A 15,512-nucleotide genomic window follows, 5' to 3' on the forward strand; every position below is an offset into this window, starting at 1 on the left:
TAGCACTAATGATGTGGGGTCATCATTAGCAGTACAGGTGACTATGGCTGGTTTTGGACTATTCTGTAGTGGCTGTTGCTCCATTCCTGATTGCTGACAAGTTCTGTTGCTAAGGAGTGAAGGCTCTACCTGTTCCACTGTGCATTTCTGCAGTCTTTTATCACTGTTTCCTAGTTCTTTGTTTAGGGAAACTGATGGTTAATCTGTTCTAATCTCTGCTTTCTTTTTTAAAAAAAATAATAAGGAGATTGTGTTGCTGTGAAGTCCTTTACTGAATTTTAAGAGCAAAATGAACATCATTTTAGTTTTTCTTTTAACCTTAATTTGTTTCCATTGTGGTATAGGCAACTCCCAATTTATGTGGGGGTTATGTTCCAAGGCACTGCATGTTTAAGTGCAATTGCATATATTTGAAACACCACTGAAAAAGCCTGCAAACACCCTGTTCCACCCCATCCTTTTTTTATGATGTTTTCGGGTCACTTCTGGGTGCGGTGCAATGCATGCGTGTGCAGTTGTGCACAAATCGGATGTGCCTAAAATGGTCACTGTCTGTATGTACATGTGAGCAAACCACAATTGCAACGAAAAGATCTAAGGCAACTCTCCCCTCCCAATAATGTTCATATAGGGTACAGTAACTTCAGAGGCATGACTGTAAAGTTTATCATTTTTTTTAAAATGCTCCTCAGCAAAACCTCAGTGAACAGAATGCATTTAAATCAGGGCTGGGGAACCTCAGTTCTGGGTGCCAAACGCGATCCTCCAGGCCTCTGTATCCAGCCTTTGGGATTCTCCCCTGGCCATGCCCCTTCTTCCCAGCCCCCCCCAACAGTCCTGCCCCACTTCTTCCTTGAGTAATTTGGTGTGGCTGAAATGTGTCCTTGGACTGTGATAATTTCACTTGCTTACCTGGATGGAGAAATGGGCATGGGTGTTTAGAAACCTCTGGTGTTTGCATGGGTGGAATCTAGCCTATAGTACATAGGTAAGAGTCACGTCTACTGCCCCACCTCCTTTTCCTGTAGCCCCACCCATTTCCCCCTTTGGCCATACCCACTACTGCTGCACAGCCCCTGGAAGACTGTACATGCAGGATGTGATCCTCAGACTGAAAAAGGTACTCCACTCCTGATTAAAATATTTCAGAATACATAACCACACTCGGAAAAGAAATAAGAATTTAACCATGAAGATACATACCACCTTTGTGTGTATACAAGCAACCACATGGTGGAAAACCTTATCATGTGATTAGGTGTTGCCTGTATTCACTGATTAGCACAATTTAAATTTTTAAGTTGTACAAGAACATTGAAAGAGACACTCTGGGGAAAGTTTGCACATCACAGAATAGTGGTGAGAGGGCTGTTAAATTGTTTAAGCAAAAGGCTTCTTTACCTTGCTGCTAAAAGTGTTGCTGATGGTAGATTACAATTTGTATTTATTTTATACATCTGCTTTATGTAGTTATGTGTAAACTTTGTCTTTCAACAACTGCAGCCTTGGCCATGCAATGTTCCTAAATATATGTTTAATGTTAAGAATCTGCATGGTGTCAGTAATGTTAATAAAGCTACTCATGAGCTAAGTTTTGGCATGCACTTACAGCTCCAAAACTGCAGCAGGAAAGTGTCTTCAGGCCAATGTATGATTGTAGTAAGCTGAGTTGGATTGTTGCAATGCACTCCTTTGTGCTTCATCTGGAGCTGCAATTAGTGCAGAATGCTGCAGCACGGTTGCTGCCAGGAGTGACACTGTCAGAATGTAACACCTTTGCTCAGAGATTTGCACTGGTTGTCGATTTACTACCAGGACAAGTTCAAGGTGTTACTATTAGCATATAAAAGAGCTCGGGACCAGTTTACTTGTCGGATTGCCTTAGTCCATATATGTCCACTCCTCAGCCACTTTGATCTATGGAACCAATACTGTTACAGGCGCCACTTAGATTTCTTACAAGAGCAGAGAGATTATCTTTTTGTGTGGCAACCCTATTGACATCAGGCAGACAGGCACCTTTGTTTTACTCTTTTTGGTGCCTGCATAAAACATTTTTGCTTAGACAAACTTATCCAGACATGTAGAAATTACATGTTGTTGTTGTTTTTAAGCCACTGCTGCTTGTTATCACACTTTGAATATTTTGAATACAGATATTAACTGTTTTTTAATCAATAACTTTCAATGTTTTATTCTGTGTTGTTGCAAACTGCTTAGAAGGCCATTTTAATCAAGCAAGCAGTATATACATTTTGTTTAATAAATAAAATTAAATGTTAACACTTGTTTTAAGAACCAGCTTTATTAAGTGTGGTCCTCCTCCCTTTCTTGAGGGTTCAGAGTAGATTGCACCATAGGAAGATTAATTTCTTACAGTATCCCAAGGCTTTAGGCTGAGCCATAAATAGTAATTTACTGTGTACCCTTATAGCATGTTATTCCTGCTGAAATCCTGGGATTGATATTGTTTTCTCAATGAAGGAGGTCAGTTAAGGACATATGCTTTATTAACTGTAGAACATCTGGAGAAAACAGTGCTTAAAGTTTTTGGACATGAATGGGCCTTTTCTTGAGCTATGTCCTCTTTTTGCTGAGTCAGTACAGAACTAGCTTCAAAACAGGCCTATAGGAAGTTACTGGTAATCACACCAGATAAATGTGGAGGGTGAGCACAGTGGTACAACTATCTTACAGCCTATGTTTATTTCAGTGAAACAATGAACGAAATTTATGTTGAGGAGCTGCCCTGCCTAATGGTCTATATGCTAAAGGTTATTACATTTCTATTAACTTTCTGGGTTCCTAGTGATTTTTGCATCACTCCTTGTAATAGTGAAGTTATCGCTGAGTACTAGCATGGCTGCAGCTGAAGTGGGGCTACTGAGAAACAAGGAGAAGGTATTACTATGGTTGAGGAAACCCCAGGGTTTGTAGAAGTACAAACAATATTTTGCTGTGTGGTGTATACCTGTGAGTGGCTTTCAATGCTGTTCTTTAACTAATGGAAGAAAACCATCAATGGAATGAAGAAGGAAATACATTTTAGGTTCCCTCTCCCCACAGGCCCCTAAATATGCTTAGACAGTTGAGAAACCTTATGGAGCAGATTTAGGGGGACATTGTGGGGTACACAGTTGTCTTCCTCCAGGCCCATGTGGGGCACAGCTGAGTACACTAGCCCCAGGTGTGTTAAGCTGGCCCCCGCCAGGTACCAAGTGCTTTACACAGGCCTCCCTCCCTACACTGTTCCACTGACAGATTCCTTCCATCTATGGACAAACAGCATTGGGTACAAAAGTGGCTATATTGGAAAATTTATAAAGTACTCAGTCCATTGCCAACAGATGTTTAAGTCCTATTAGGTTAAACAAATCAATTTCAGTTTTATCCTAATGAATTGCTAGTTGTTCATGTGGTATTGCTTTTTTCCTGTGAAAATCTTGGCATTGCTTACACATTCTACAATTCCTCACAAATAGATCTGCTAATCTGTGACCAGAATACAATTACTTTAGTTCTCTTGTGAGATGTGGTCATTCTTACACGTCCATGCACATGGTGTAGTATTTTCTTCCTCATGACCGTGGGGACCACAATTTGTGTGGCTTTTACAAATACCACTGAGATGTCCAATAGGTAATTATTGTAATATGCGTATGCTCTTATGACTGATTTCTTGGGACACATAACCTATTGCTTTAAATATATATTTAGAGTAACGTAAAAAGTAGAAAGCAAGCCCCTACTTATTTCTTGTATAACTGAGAGTAGCATTTAATCTTTGATTATCTCAGTTCTATCTGTGATATAAATTTGGGGAAATGGGGCGATAAGCCTTTATTTGGTTTATATGAATGTTTGATATTTGTTCTGATTTATCAGACTGAGCATTTATAGGTGGAACAAGTTCTCTAGAAAGTGATTGAAATGCAACCTTATGTAAGCTTGTGCAATCAGACTTCCTCTTCTTCTTCTCCACCCTACAGCCCCTTGTCATCCTAATCATCCAGAGTGTATTTTGATGGACTGCAGTTTCATCACTGAAGCTGTGATAATAAATAAAATCATAAACTTAGTGGCCAGGACCAGCATTCCCTTCTCAGTTACTGAGCCTAATCGGCTTGCCGATCAGAAGGCCGGTGGTTCGAATCCCCACGACAGGGTGAGCTCCCATTGCTCTGTCCCAGCTTCTGCCAACCTAGCAATTCAAAAGCACACCAGTGCAGGTTGATAAATACGTACCGCTGTGGCAGGAAGTTAAACGGCATTCCATTGCGCCAGAACCAGTTTAGTCACCCTGGCCACAGGATCCAGGAAGCTGTTTGCAGACAAATGCTGGCTCCCTCTGCCTGAAAAGTGAGATGAGCGCTACACTTCATAGTCACCTTTGAGTAGTAGTGAGTGCATAATCCGCATGCCATGCATCACTGGTACCACATCTTCATAAAATCATATTTTGGAATTCACTGAAAGACATCCTTGACCAGTAATTAAGTACAGGTTTCAAAAAAATTCTTCACAGAACTAAGGTCTTCACAGGTCTGTGACTGATGTTTTCTTCTGGCTACTGTGCAAGTGTCGGCATTTTCTTTCCCTCTGCTGTATGTAACGGTCAGAGCACAGTCTCCTGAAACTGGGATTCTTCCTTAATTAAATATTTTAAAGACACTTTTGAATATTTAGTATTTACTTATAGCTCTGTATATTTGTTTGGAGCATTAGATTTGCCTGTACTGTATTCCTGCATCTGCCATATACTTGTCATTAGTGGTTAAGTTAATGGTTCAGTCTTTTGTGCTTTGGGGTCTCTTTTGTGATTGCATTTTAAAATCATTATTTGCTTACAAAGTATCCTTCTGCAGCCAGCATATGCACTTTCCAAGGCATATTTTGGAAAAAAAAATGGTTACATCTGCTGCAGATTATACAAACACTGGCACCTTTTAATCTCATATTGTTGCTATATCTCTTTCACTGTTTTTGTAATTAATTGTTTCTGTCTTTACTGGCTTTGTACTCCAAATGCTCATCTCTTCCTGATTACATTCACTGTTGCTTGCTCTACTGTACTGTGCTGCTGTTTATCGGAATGTCCATGTATTCTATGCCATTTCTGCTGCCTGTGACATGTTTGAATTGCCTTTTCCAGTGTTAGATCAATCTCTCTTAATTAATACTTCCATTATTTTTGTAAAAAGTATTGCATGGGAAACCTACACCCTCGGTGGGGGGTGGCCCGGGGGGGAGGTACTGAGGGCCCCACCAGCAAGCGAAGAAGCCTGTATTTCATCGCCTTCTGTGTCATCCTCAGGGTAGTCAATTTGAATGGCTGTAACATAGCTGAATTGTTTCTCAGGCACTAGTAAATCAGTTATTGTTCTTTGGCCACTTTCTTGAGGCACTTTAAAGCATTTTATGGTAGCACAGGATATAAAATGCTGTGAAAAAAATATGTGCTAAAAATATCACTGACTATCAATTCTTGTACAAAAAATGATAAATAGCTCTCTTCCCCCTCATATTTTTCCTTAAATTGCAAATTTGTGAAGGTCTGTCATAATTACATGTGTCAGTCAAAGATTTAAATGCATTACAGTCTGTGTACGTGACTTGATAAATGAACATTAGTCTAGAGGAGGTGGGACAAACCTGCTATTTCACGGTACGGTGCAAATAGATTTCGATTTATGCATTCATCTCTAAGTTCCAAATGATTATTGATTGCATAAATAAATAGGCAATTCTTCTCTTTCAGAACTTTGCAGAAAACACCATGAATGAGCTCCTTGGCTGGTATGGTTATGATAAGGTTGAATTAAAAGATGGAGAAGATATTGAATTCAGGAACTACCCCGCAGATGGGGAGAGCCGACAGCACATTTCTGTTCTCAAAGGTAATGACATTTAATGTCCCTTTGATCAAATATGTTAGTTTTCTTGTTTATTTTATCAGTTTTAAAGGTGACTTCACATGCCAGTGACTTCTAGCAGACAAAATCCAAAAGAGTACAAAACAGTTATGCATATATAAATCTGCAACAGTAGTACTTCTTCCTGAAAGAATCAACTCTCCTGAAGGCACCATTCAAGCAGCTGCCAATGGGTTGAAAAATCATGAGAAAAAGCAGTCTTGTGTTGAACATTGCTGCTGTGAAATCTAGCAGTAGGTTTTTAGAGAGGTCTTACTTGAAAACAAGTTTTCTAGAAGCCTGCAGCCAAAACAACTGGCCTACCTCTTAGTGCTCCTCATTGTCTCCTTAGGGTGGCTATGTCACAACGTTGTAGCAACAGTAGGAGACACTTGCCTCAGATAGACTTTAGATCTAACAGTACAATGCACCTTTGTTTTCTGGTCAAGAGTTCCAAGTCTTCCAGGCTTCCTTTGCCTGCCCACATCTATGCCTCCACCCCCACCCCCCACAGAGTCTTTTCATTTGTGTGTAATTCTATTTTACTCTGACTTTCTCCTTGACTCCTTACTTCAACTTCAGGTGCTTCTGCACTCGGGCTTTAGGTTGCTACACAGAAAATGCTGTTCCATTATCAGCTGGAAGTAAAACTTAGAACTGTGGCTCCACATGTTGCAGTTCTTGCTAACACCTTGCAATCATTTGTGCGCTACAAGTGGGTCATAGATGAAATAGTACCGGTGGGCATAACTGCTCCCGCCAATCTAGCAGTTCAAAAGCACGTCAAAGTGCAAGTAGATAAATAGGTACCACTCTGGCGGGAAGGTAAACGGCATTTCCATGTGCTGCTCTGGTTCGCCAGAAGCGGCTTAGTCATACTGGCCACATGACCCGGAAGCTGTACGCCAGCTCCCTCGGCCAATAAAGCGGGATGAGCGCCGCAACCCCAGAGTTGGCCACGACTGGACCTAATGGTCAGGGGTCCCTTTACCTTTACCTTTATGTACTCTTTTAACCAAATAAAATCTTTAATAAAAACATTTTAAAAAACAAAAAAGAACAAAAAAGAGTAATTATTGATTACTGCAGCAGCAGATAACACTTCCCCAGCCAGATCCTCTGTAGATGGCAGTAAGTAAGTGGTAGAGAGACAGAAAAGAGGACCAGTAGGTGGCATTTTAAATCTCTTGCTTCAGGTTTTCTCCCCCATTGGGGGCACCTTCTGTTGTTTGCATTTAGAGATCAACCTGTTGGGGGCATATATTTTAATCACTAAGACAATACTCACTTGCCCAATGTTGGGCATTGAAGTAGACCTTTTGTAGTGTCTGTTTGGTCTGTTCCATGTGGCCAGGCTGTGCTTTTAAAGGTTTTGACCAGCAGCAGTAATCATTAACGTAGAATGCTTGGTGTTCACCAGCACATATGGCTGTGCTCTTCATTTCTTCAGTCTGGTAACTTCCCTTCTATGGCAATCTGCACTACACCTCTCTGCTTCTGTGGCTGTGGTGGTTGCAGACTGCCACAGGTAAGAGAATTTAAAGGCACATGTGGAGTTTTTTTCTGGGCACATTTCACATTCATATGAATCCCTCCCCCACTTTTGCTCTGTAAGATCGCCAAGCCAATAATTTTGGCTCAGCACTAATTATTGATATTGTGGGCAGTATATAACATTCTATAAGTATGTGTGTGTGTTGAAAAGGAGAAACAAAAATGTATGCACTTTTCACAATATTTAGTTTTAATGAGGTCACCATCCACATAAAATCAATAAAGTAACTCAGAAACTTTATCTGCAGAAAACAGTTTTCATATAGAATATTTCACCCAGTATAAATTATATCATTATAAACATATGGTCCATGCTATGTGTTTCATGTTACAAATGAGGACACTGGACACCTTGGAAGCAGTATTCATTTTACAGAATACACATAGAAAAAATAAATGGTTTTTATGATTCAAAGTGAGAGCTCATTTTAAGAGTGCAGTCATAAAGAAAAATGCAAAAGCAATTGTAATGAATTGCCGCAAGCTGAATCCAAGTTAAAGGGAAATAAAAGGAATACAAAAATGAGTGCATGTACTAAGGAATTCTATTTTCCCTGAAATAATATTTTATTGTTAGCTTTAGTTATTAATATCTGATAATATGTGTATACGGTAATGTTAATGCCAGTGGATTAAGTATGTATATTTGTTTTTGTATTCTGTAAATAGGGATCCAAGCTTGGTTAAGGTATAGTTAAGGTGTGATTGAAAACATTTAAAGAATTTATTACATTTAAAGACTGGTTTTACTTCAGTGTTTTGTTGAATGATGATTCTAATTAAAGCTACAATCCTAAGTACATTTACTAGCGAATAAGTACCAATTGATTTAGTGAGATTTTGGGCCAAAATAGGCATTATGGTAAATGTGTGCTCCTGCTAAAGATGGCTACCACACTTCGATGTCCTTGATCCCTTCTGTTCTGTCTGCCTGTAAAACGTAACTCATAACATGGTGTCATAATTTACTAGGTTTCCTTAATGCCACTCCATGCTACTGACTATCAGTGGTGGAAAATGTGTCAATATATGTGAAACAAGGAGGGGCAGAGAACCATGTGAAATCTGTAACTCACCTGGGAACAGGCAACAAAAGTACCAAGCCAAGTGGGGTGGGGGGAAGTAGGTCTACAGTTTGAACATGGTAAGAGAAGGATTATTGATAATGGTCAACTGTTATTCCAGTTTTCTGGAGGTCTTCAGTACTAGATATTAAACCTCAGTCAGTCATGAAGATGCTAAAGAGCTGCTCGTCTTGCTTTGGAATACTGTAGTAGATACTGTAGTCTTGGATAAGGGGCCACAGTTTGTGATAGAAGAGTTTGTAGCATTCACATGTCTATTCCCAAAGCAATGGAAAGGCTGAATCAGCCATCAAAATGGTTAAGGGAATTTTGACCGAAGCCAGAAAAATAGGAATTGATCCATATTTAGCTATTCTGGATCTCTGGAACACAACTTTGCTAGTCTTAGATAGGAGTCCAGCAAAGGGACTAATCGGTCAAAGGAGAAAGACTTTGCTGCCTTTACTACAGCCAGAGGGCCACAACAGGTGAGCTAAACTTATAGCAGAACAGAAATTAAGAAAGGCTCGTTACTACAACCAGCCAGCTGAAGGACCTACCCAAAGTACACATGGATGAGCATGTCTGGATAAAGCCAATAGAGTGACAGGAAAGCTGAGGTCCTAATTCAGAAAAAAAGCATACTCTTATTTGATGTGGTGACCCAGAGGTTCCAAGTCTTGAAAAGACATTTGTGTTGAAACTATTGAGCCGTAGCAGACTCAGAACCAGCAGGACAGAATGAAAGGAGGAAGTTTCGGGAAGCAGAAGATCTTGCTCAAGTTGGAGAGGGCCCAGATTCTCTTCCCCTCCCCCCCCCCAGTGAATGGGAGACAGATCATCTCATCCCATGCTCCTTGAGATGCAAAATATATCATCTATCAACAGGGAAGTATAACTAACTTCGTATTATAACTGATTTAAGACTCTGGTAGGTTGACAGATACAGAGACCACCACCTAAAAGATTATAATTGAATTCAAGGAGTTAGATGAGGGTTTTAAAACTATACATATTCACTTTAAAAATAGTTCTCTTTTATTAAAGTTGTAAAAGGATATATGCAGAACACTACTGTATAGGAGAGTTGGGGAAGTAGGACAGGAAGAGTAGCCCAGTGGCACAGATTGAGAGGACAGCTGCCAGTAAGTGACTCTGCAAACACCACAGAGACCTAGCAGGAGGGACAAAAAGTTCAAAGTAGCCTTGTTTAATAAAGGGCATATATATATATCCTGCCTGATTCATTAGTGGTTGCAAATGCCACATGATACAACAGAAGTACAAATAAAACGTCATATTCTAATGACATGACATGTTTCAGGGGTAGCCAGTGTGGTGCTGTTTAGATGTTGCTGGACCACAACTCCTATCATCCCTGATAACTGGCTGTGATGGCTGGGGCTGATGGGAGTTGGAGTTCAACAACACTTGGAAGGCATCAAATTGGCCACCTCCAGCTAATGAAGGGCAGGAAGGAATTAGGCCCTCACATGCCTCAGTATCTAAGAATACAGTGGTACCTCGGGTTAAGAACTTAATTCGTTCTGGAGGTCCGTTCTTAACCTGAAACTGTTCTTAACCTGAGGTACCACTTTAGCTAGTGGGGCCTGCCGCTGCTGCCACACCGCCGCTGTACGATTTCTGTTCTCATCCTGAAGCAAAGTTCTTAACCCACGGTACTATTTCTGGGTTAGCAGAGTCTGTAACCTGAAGCGTCGGTAACCTGAAGCGTCTGTAACCCAAGGTACCACTGTAATCACTATGTATTAGTTTGCAAAAGGTTGCATTCTTCACACCACAAGCCACATGGCCAAAAGGAAGGCATGCTGAGTTAGTTAGTCCCCAAGTAAGTATATCTGATTAGCAGTTTTTATATGTTATATGTTTATATGTATTCTGTTGTTTTTTTAAACAGAAAATTCTTTGCCAAAAACAAAATTACCTGAAGACAGTGTTATTTCATCCTACAACATAAACGCAGGCTATCCGGGGCTTACCACAGGAAATGGACTCTCAGACTCACCAGCAGGATTGAAGGAGCATGGGAATGTACCCATTATTGTACCATTAATTCCACCACCTTTCATAAAGCCACCAGCAGGTAAATTACTTAATTTGTAATGACCTCGGGCAGAAGTTCTGTTCTTGTTAGATACTGCTTCCTTATAAAATATTCTATTTACAATTATAAATGATTGATCAAGAATTGCAGAAACATGGAAACCCTTAACGGTTTCTCTCGCTAAGTGCTTTTAAAAAGTCATTGGATTAGAGCCAAACTAAATTAGTTGCACTTAGATCCCACTGATTCCCATGGGAACTAGGGCTGCAATCCTAACCCACTTATTGGGGAATAGCATCACTTATGACTTACTTATGAGTAGATATGCTTAGGTTTGCTGTCTAAGTAATGACTGAATTATCCCACTGATTTCAATGGGACTTACGTGAAACTAACTTGGATGGGTAATGATTTCAACACAGTGGGATATATAGTATATTTTAGCAGCCAGCATTTTCTAAAAATGTCTTTGTTCACCCCAGCCTTTTCAGAGTAGTGATACTTGTCAAGGTGTGGTGTGTTTGTTAGGGATATGCAAGGGCCCCAAGATTCATCTTGTATCTGTGCTTTTAGAAAATCTGAAGCTATTTCTGAGTTGCTCTGTTCATTTTGATCTGTAATTCAGGTTCCAAGCCACTCAGTATAAAACAAAGCTTTGTGTTCCTCATATACTCTTATGGGGAATCTTAAAAAATGGGTATAAGTCCCCCCCCCAGAAGCAAATAAAATTTGCTAGCACAGGAGCCCATCCAGAGTTCAGGGGCTTTTGTGGGGATTCACTTTGCTCCATAATCCATATTAGGGTAATACCTTTATATTATGCCAACTAAAACTTCAAAATCCCTATTAGTTTCGTATTTTCAAGGGGAGAACAGGGGGTTAGTCTCTTGCTCGGTCTTATCTTAAAATAATTAAGATGTTTCTGAGGTGTGTATTCTTGCTTGTACATTTTTTAAAACATTGGCAGCTTCACCCCAGTGAGCTACTTTTCCCTGTACTTGTTTGTGTTGCAAAATGATGCCCTCCAATGGGCAAAGGTGAAGCTGTCCCTAATACCTTCTGCAGAGTTATAAAGAGGAGGCCCTTCCTCTCCCAGGTAAAGCAGTATATCATTTTTTTAAGGGTTAAATGAAACTCTGCTTAAAGGTGAGACATGTGGCTTTGTTGGTGTCCTGCTCCAGCTCGGGGGTAGGGGATGTTGACATCATGATTTGACCAGAGGAGGAGTAAAATTACCCTGAATCATTAGCAGCATTATTTTAGCACAGAAAAGTTGCACAAACCTATGTTTTGTTTTGTATTTATGATTTATACTTGCACACCACTTTGCAGTTTTTAAGTATAAAGCAGTTTGTAAATATTTTAAAATAAATCAGTGGTCCCAAATCCAATCCATCATATCGCCTTGTAGGACTCTGAAATATCCCAGTCTGAAACTCTGGAGAACTACTGCCAGACAGTGTAGACAATATTGAGCTAGATGGATCAATGATCTGTATAATATAATATAATAATATACAATATAATAATATACAATATAATAATATACAATATAATAATATACTATATAATATAATATAATATAATATAATATAATATAATATAATATAATATAATATAATATAATATAATATAATATAATATAATATAATATAATATAATATAATATGTATTCCTATGGTCCTACAGGAATAATTTGTGAAAGCTGTGCAGTTTTAGGTGTCATAGATTTCAATTACAGAGATCACGGCACAAACTTAATTCTCTCATTGAAATCCATGCTGCATAAAAGTGATTAATTTTGGCCAGGTGGTCCTCATCTGGGAACAATAGATCCAGACACGTAGAAGAATCCTGTGCCTTTTTGAGTAATGTTACACCTAACTCCTACAAGCTGCAGCTCCTCTAGTCACCTCTCCATCCGGTTTGGAAAAAACCCAACAACTTACGCTGAAAGTTGATGCACATAATTAACGGTTGTGTGGCTAGCCTCAATTGCAGCCTAATATGGCAGACAGGTTGTATGAAGGCTTTGCTTGGGATACCTCTTCAGATCTGAGCAATAGTAACCACATCCGTATTTATTAACTTCCCTGAGGTTACGTGTGAGATTATAATGTCCTGCAAATTCCATGCGATTTCTTTTAATCAAATGAATTATGCATTCATACAGTAAATTTTTAAGTGATTGATTGGTATGAGTTCTATTCACCTCAGTTGGGTGTTTCAGCGGTAGAGTGCATTAAAGAATGTCTGAAAGTATTTAAGTAATATAAAGGAAGATTATCAGGATTAATATCAAGCGTGTAACTAAACAACTGTAGTAGTGATATTAATATCATGTGCCTGTCATGTTGATGAACTCATCTAGGGAAAACTGTGTTTCAGTTCAGATTTAAATCCTGTCTATTGCCTCTGAAAGTCTTGATATGATCAAATATATATGCCCTAGAGAGACTGTGCTGAAATGTTTTATATTTTCGTGACATTCTTATCTGGAGCAATTCTCTCCCATGTGGCATTTCTCAAGGTTTATATGAAGTATGATTCATTTGTATTGGGTGCTGTTTTTCATAAACTGCAAAAGTAACTGTTATGGCTACAGTAGGGTGTTTAATTGCTATGTTATTATTTACTGTTGTATACATTCCAGTAATTGCTGAATTTATATAACAGCAGGCTCAAATGTGTATCTGTTTAAGTTGTTCGGAGTTTTGTTGCACTCTATTGACTTAATTGAAGGGAGAAATAGACCTAATATAGACTCAACATGTAGTAAAGAACATTGTTAATGCTTTGTGAAAGAAATTAGGAATCATACAATGTACCAATCTTGTCAGCTATATAAGTGAAATTCAGGTTGGCATACTGGTAAAAAATGGGAAATATAAAAAGCAGGAAGATAGGAATGAGGTGGGTGGGAATTAATGAGCAATACTTGAGTGTCTTTTTCTGTATATTCTTACATAGAAGTTGAGATTTGTGTAGGAGAGCCATGGCAGTACCAAAGGGCTTTGGAACTAACTGCCCCTTGAAATTTGACTAGCACCCACACTGTTTGTCCTTAGATGCCAGTTCAAGACATTTTACGCAGCCACTGAATTTGAAAGAGCAGTGAGACAAAAGCTGAAGGCTGTCTCACATACAGTTTCTTTTGCTGAGCTTTGATGATTTTATAATATTGACGTTGCTTTTTATTTAACTTGCTGCGACCTGCCCTGAGACCTTTTGTTTATATAAATAATCTAACTAACAAATAAATAAATATGAAGAACTAGATTTAAATCTAGGAGATCTGGGTCCAAAGTACAGATGCAATGGCAGAAGATGTGGTTCTTCCTCCTGCATAGGCAGGAGGTGATAAATCCCACCCCTCCTGGACTGGCAGTTTACCTCCCTGCAATAGTTCCTGGTGCCATTTTTCCTTCAGTCTTGTCTCCTACACCTGAAGTAAGCCCAGGGAGAGAAATACATTTGGTGATGGGGAGTTAAGGAGGGATAAGAGGAACTGTTTGGCACCCCTTGCCCCCTCCTCCTTGCCATATGCTGCTGAGGCTGAGAAAACATCAGTGAGGTGGCCTGCAGTGGTGGCAGCAGAGTGGGATAGCAGCTGAGAAGATGCTCTGGCCTGTTGTGACTGTTCCTCTGTGGCTTGCCTGGGCTGCCCACTGCTGCTTCCCCTCTCATCTGCTGCTGTGATGAGATGGCTCCCATCATTCTGTAGTGTGCAGAGCTGTCTGTTGGTGGCTTGTCAAACTACCACATGAAAACAGCCTTAAGGCAAATATATAACAGGAAATACTAGACACCTCAGAAATAGGCAACGTTACAAAACCTGTCAATATGTTTCTTGTAATATTTACTACCTTGAAAATTGACAAGGCAAAAACAATATCTGATTTTAAGAAAGGGAGACAAAAAACCCAAATTCTTCATTCCTGTGAGCTCTTAACAGTTTTCTTAAAAGCAAACAAACAGAGATAAGCTCTTGAATTTGAAAGTTTCTTGTCTCTATATAACATAGGCCTAAAGCTTTCACATTGCTGATAATCTTCTAAAATAAAGCCAGGGTGGGGGTGGGGAGAGGATATGAGAACAATTTAGTTATACTAGATTTCCACTGGCTTTATTCATTCACTTCAGACTGAAAGAGGGAGGGGGAAAAGCAACGAAACGTTCTTCTTAATTAAGACTTAAAATGACACTGCAAACTTTAGATGATTAATTGAAGCATGCTTTTGCCTGATGCATATTTAGTTATTATAATGTGATAATTTTACCTTGTTATTCAAACTGTTCCCACTGGGAGCATGATTTAACACTGTGAACGCTCCATGTTTATTGCATTGTTCATTATGAAACATACACAGGCTGGAAAACCATAAGGAGACACGTATAAGTGCTGTTTGTACAACAGTTAAGGGAAGTACTGCTTCCACCTGTAATGACATAACCCTGGAGTAGAAAACACAAGCTGGAACTCCTTGAATATCTATTAGCTATTTGAATGGCAGAGACAGTCATTCTGGTCCTTAGACAGCAAGGATAATAAATGTGTTGATAATGTCACCTCCTCTAATTACAACAGTTAAGATGTTTATTGAGATAAACAAGTGCAGATATTGTTTTGTTTCTGTTTTCCAAACTGTGTTTGAATTATAACACATGGTGGTCTAAATACATTTTTTATAGCATTGAGGAAAAAGAGGTAGCTCGTTAGCAGGATTTTTCTTTAATAGCAAGTAGCTCAGAGTGGGGGTATTAACATAAAGATTTGGGGGTGATTGACACATGATCTGAAAAGTCACACTCCTTCCAGTTTGTTGCTCCATATTCCAGGTACACAACAAAGATACCAGCAGTAAAGAATGTTTTTCTTCACTAGATCTATAAAAGCATGCAGATTGATATTTTAGG

At 39.3% G+C, this 15,512-nt stretch overlaps 1 protein-coding gene across 5 annotated transcripts in view; it reads left to right on the forward strand.

The window, feature by feature from the left end:
- SOBP (sine oculis binding protein homolog) overlaps positions 1–15,512 on the forward strand; it is a 140,795-nt gene that overhangs the window by 13,332 nt on the left and 111,951 nt on the right. For 4 of the 5 annotated variants that reach the window (XM_081856977.1, XM_081856975.1, XM_081856979.1 and 1 more), the window contains exons 2-3: positions 5,759–5,897; positions 10,449–10,634. In XM_081856977.1, coding sequence (XP_081713103.1) covers positions 5,759–5,897; positions 10,449–10,634 — 325 coding nt within the window. The remainder of the gene's footprint in view (positions 1–5,758; positions 5,898–10,448; positions 10,635–15,512) is intronic. The other variant, XM_081856976.1, reaches the window with a different exon arrangement.

The sequence above is a fragment of the Podarcis erhardii genome, assembly GCF_964252035.2.
Source record: "Podarcis erhardii genome assembly, chromosome: 3".
NCBI lineage: Eukaryota > Metazoa > Chordata > Lepidosauria > Squamata > Lacertidae > Podarcis > Podarcis erhardii.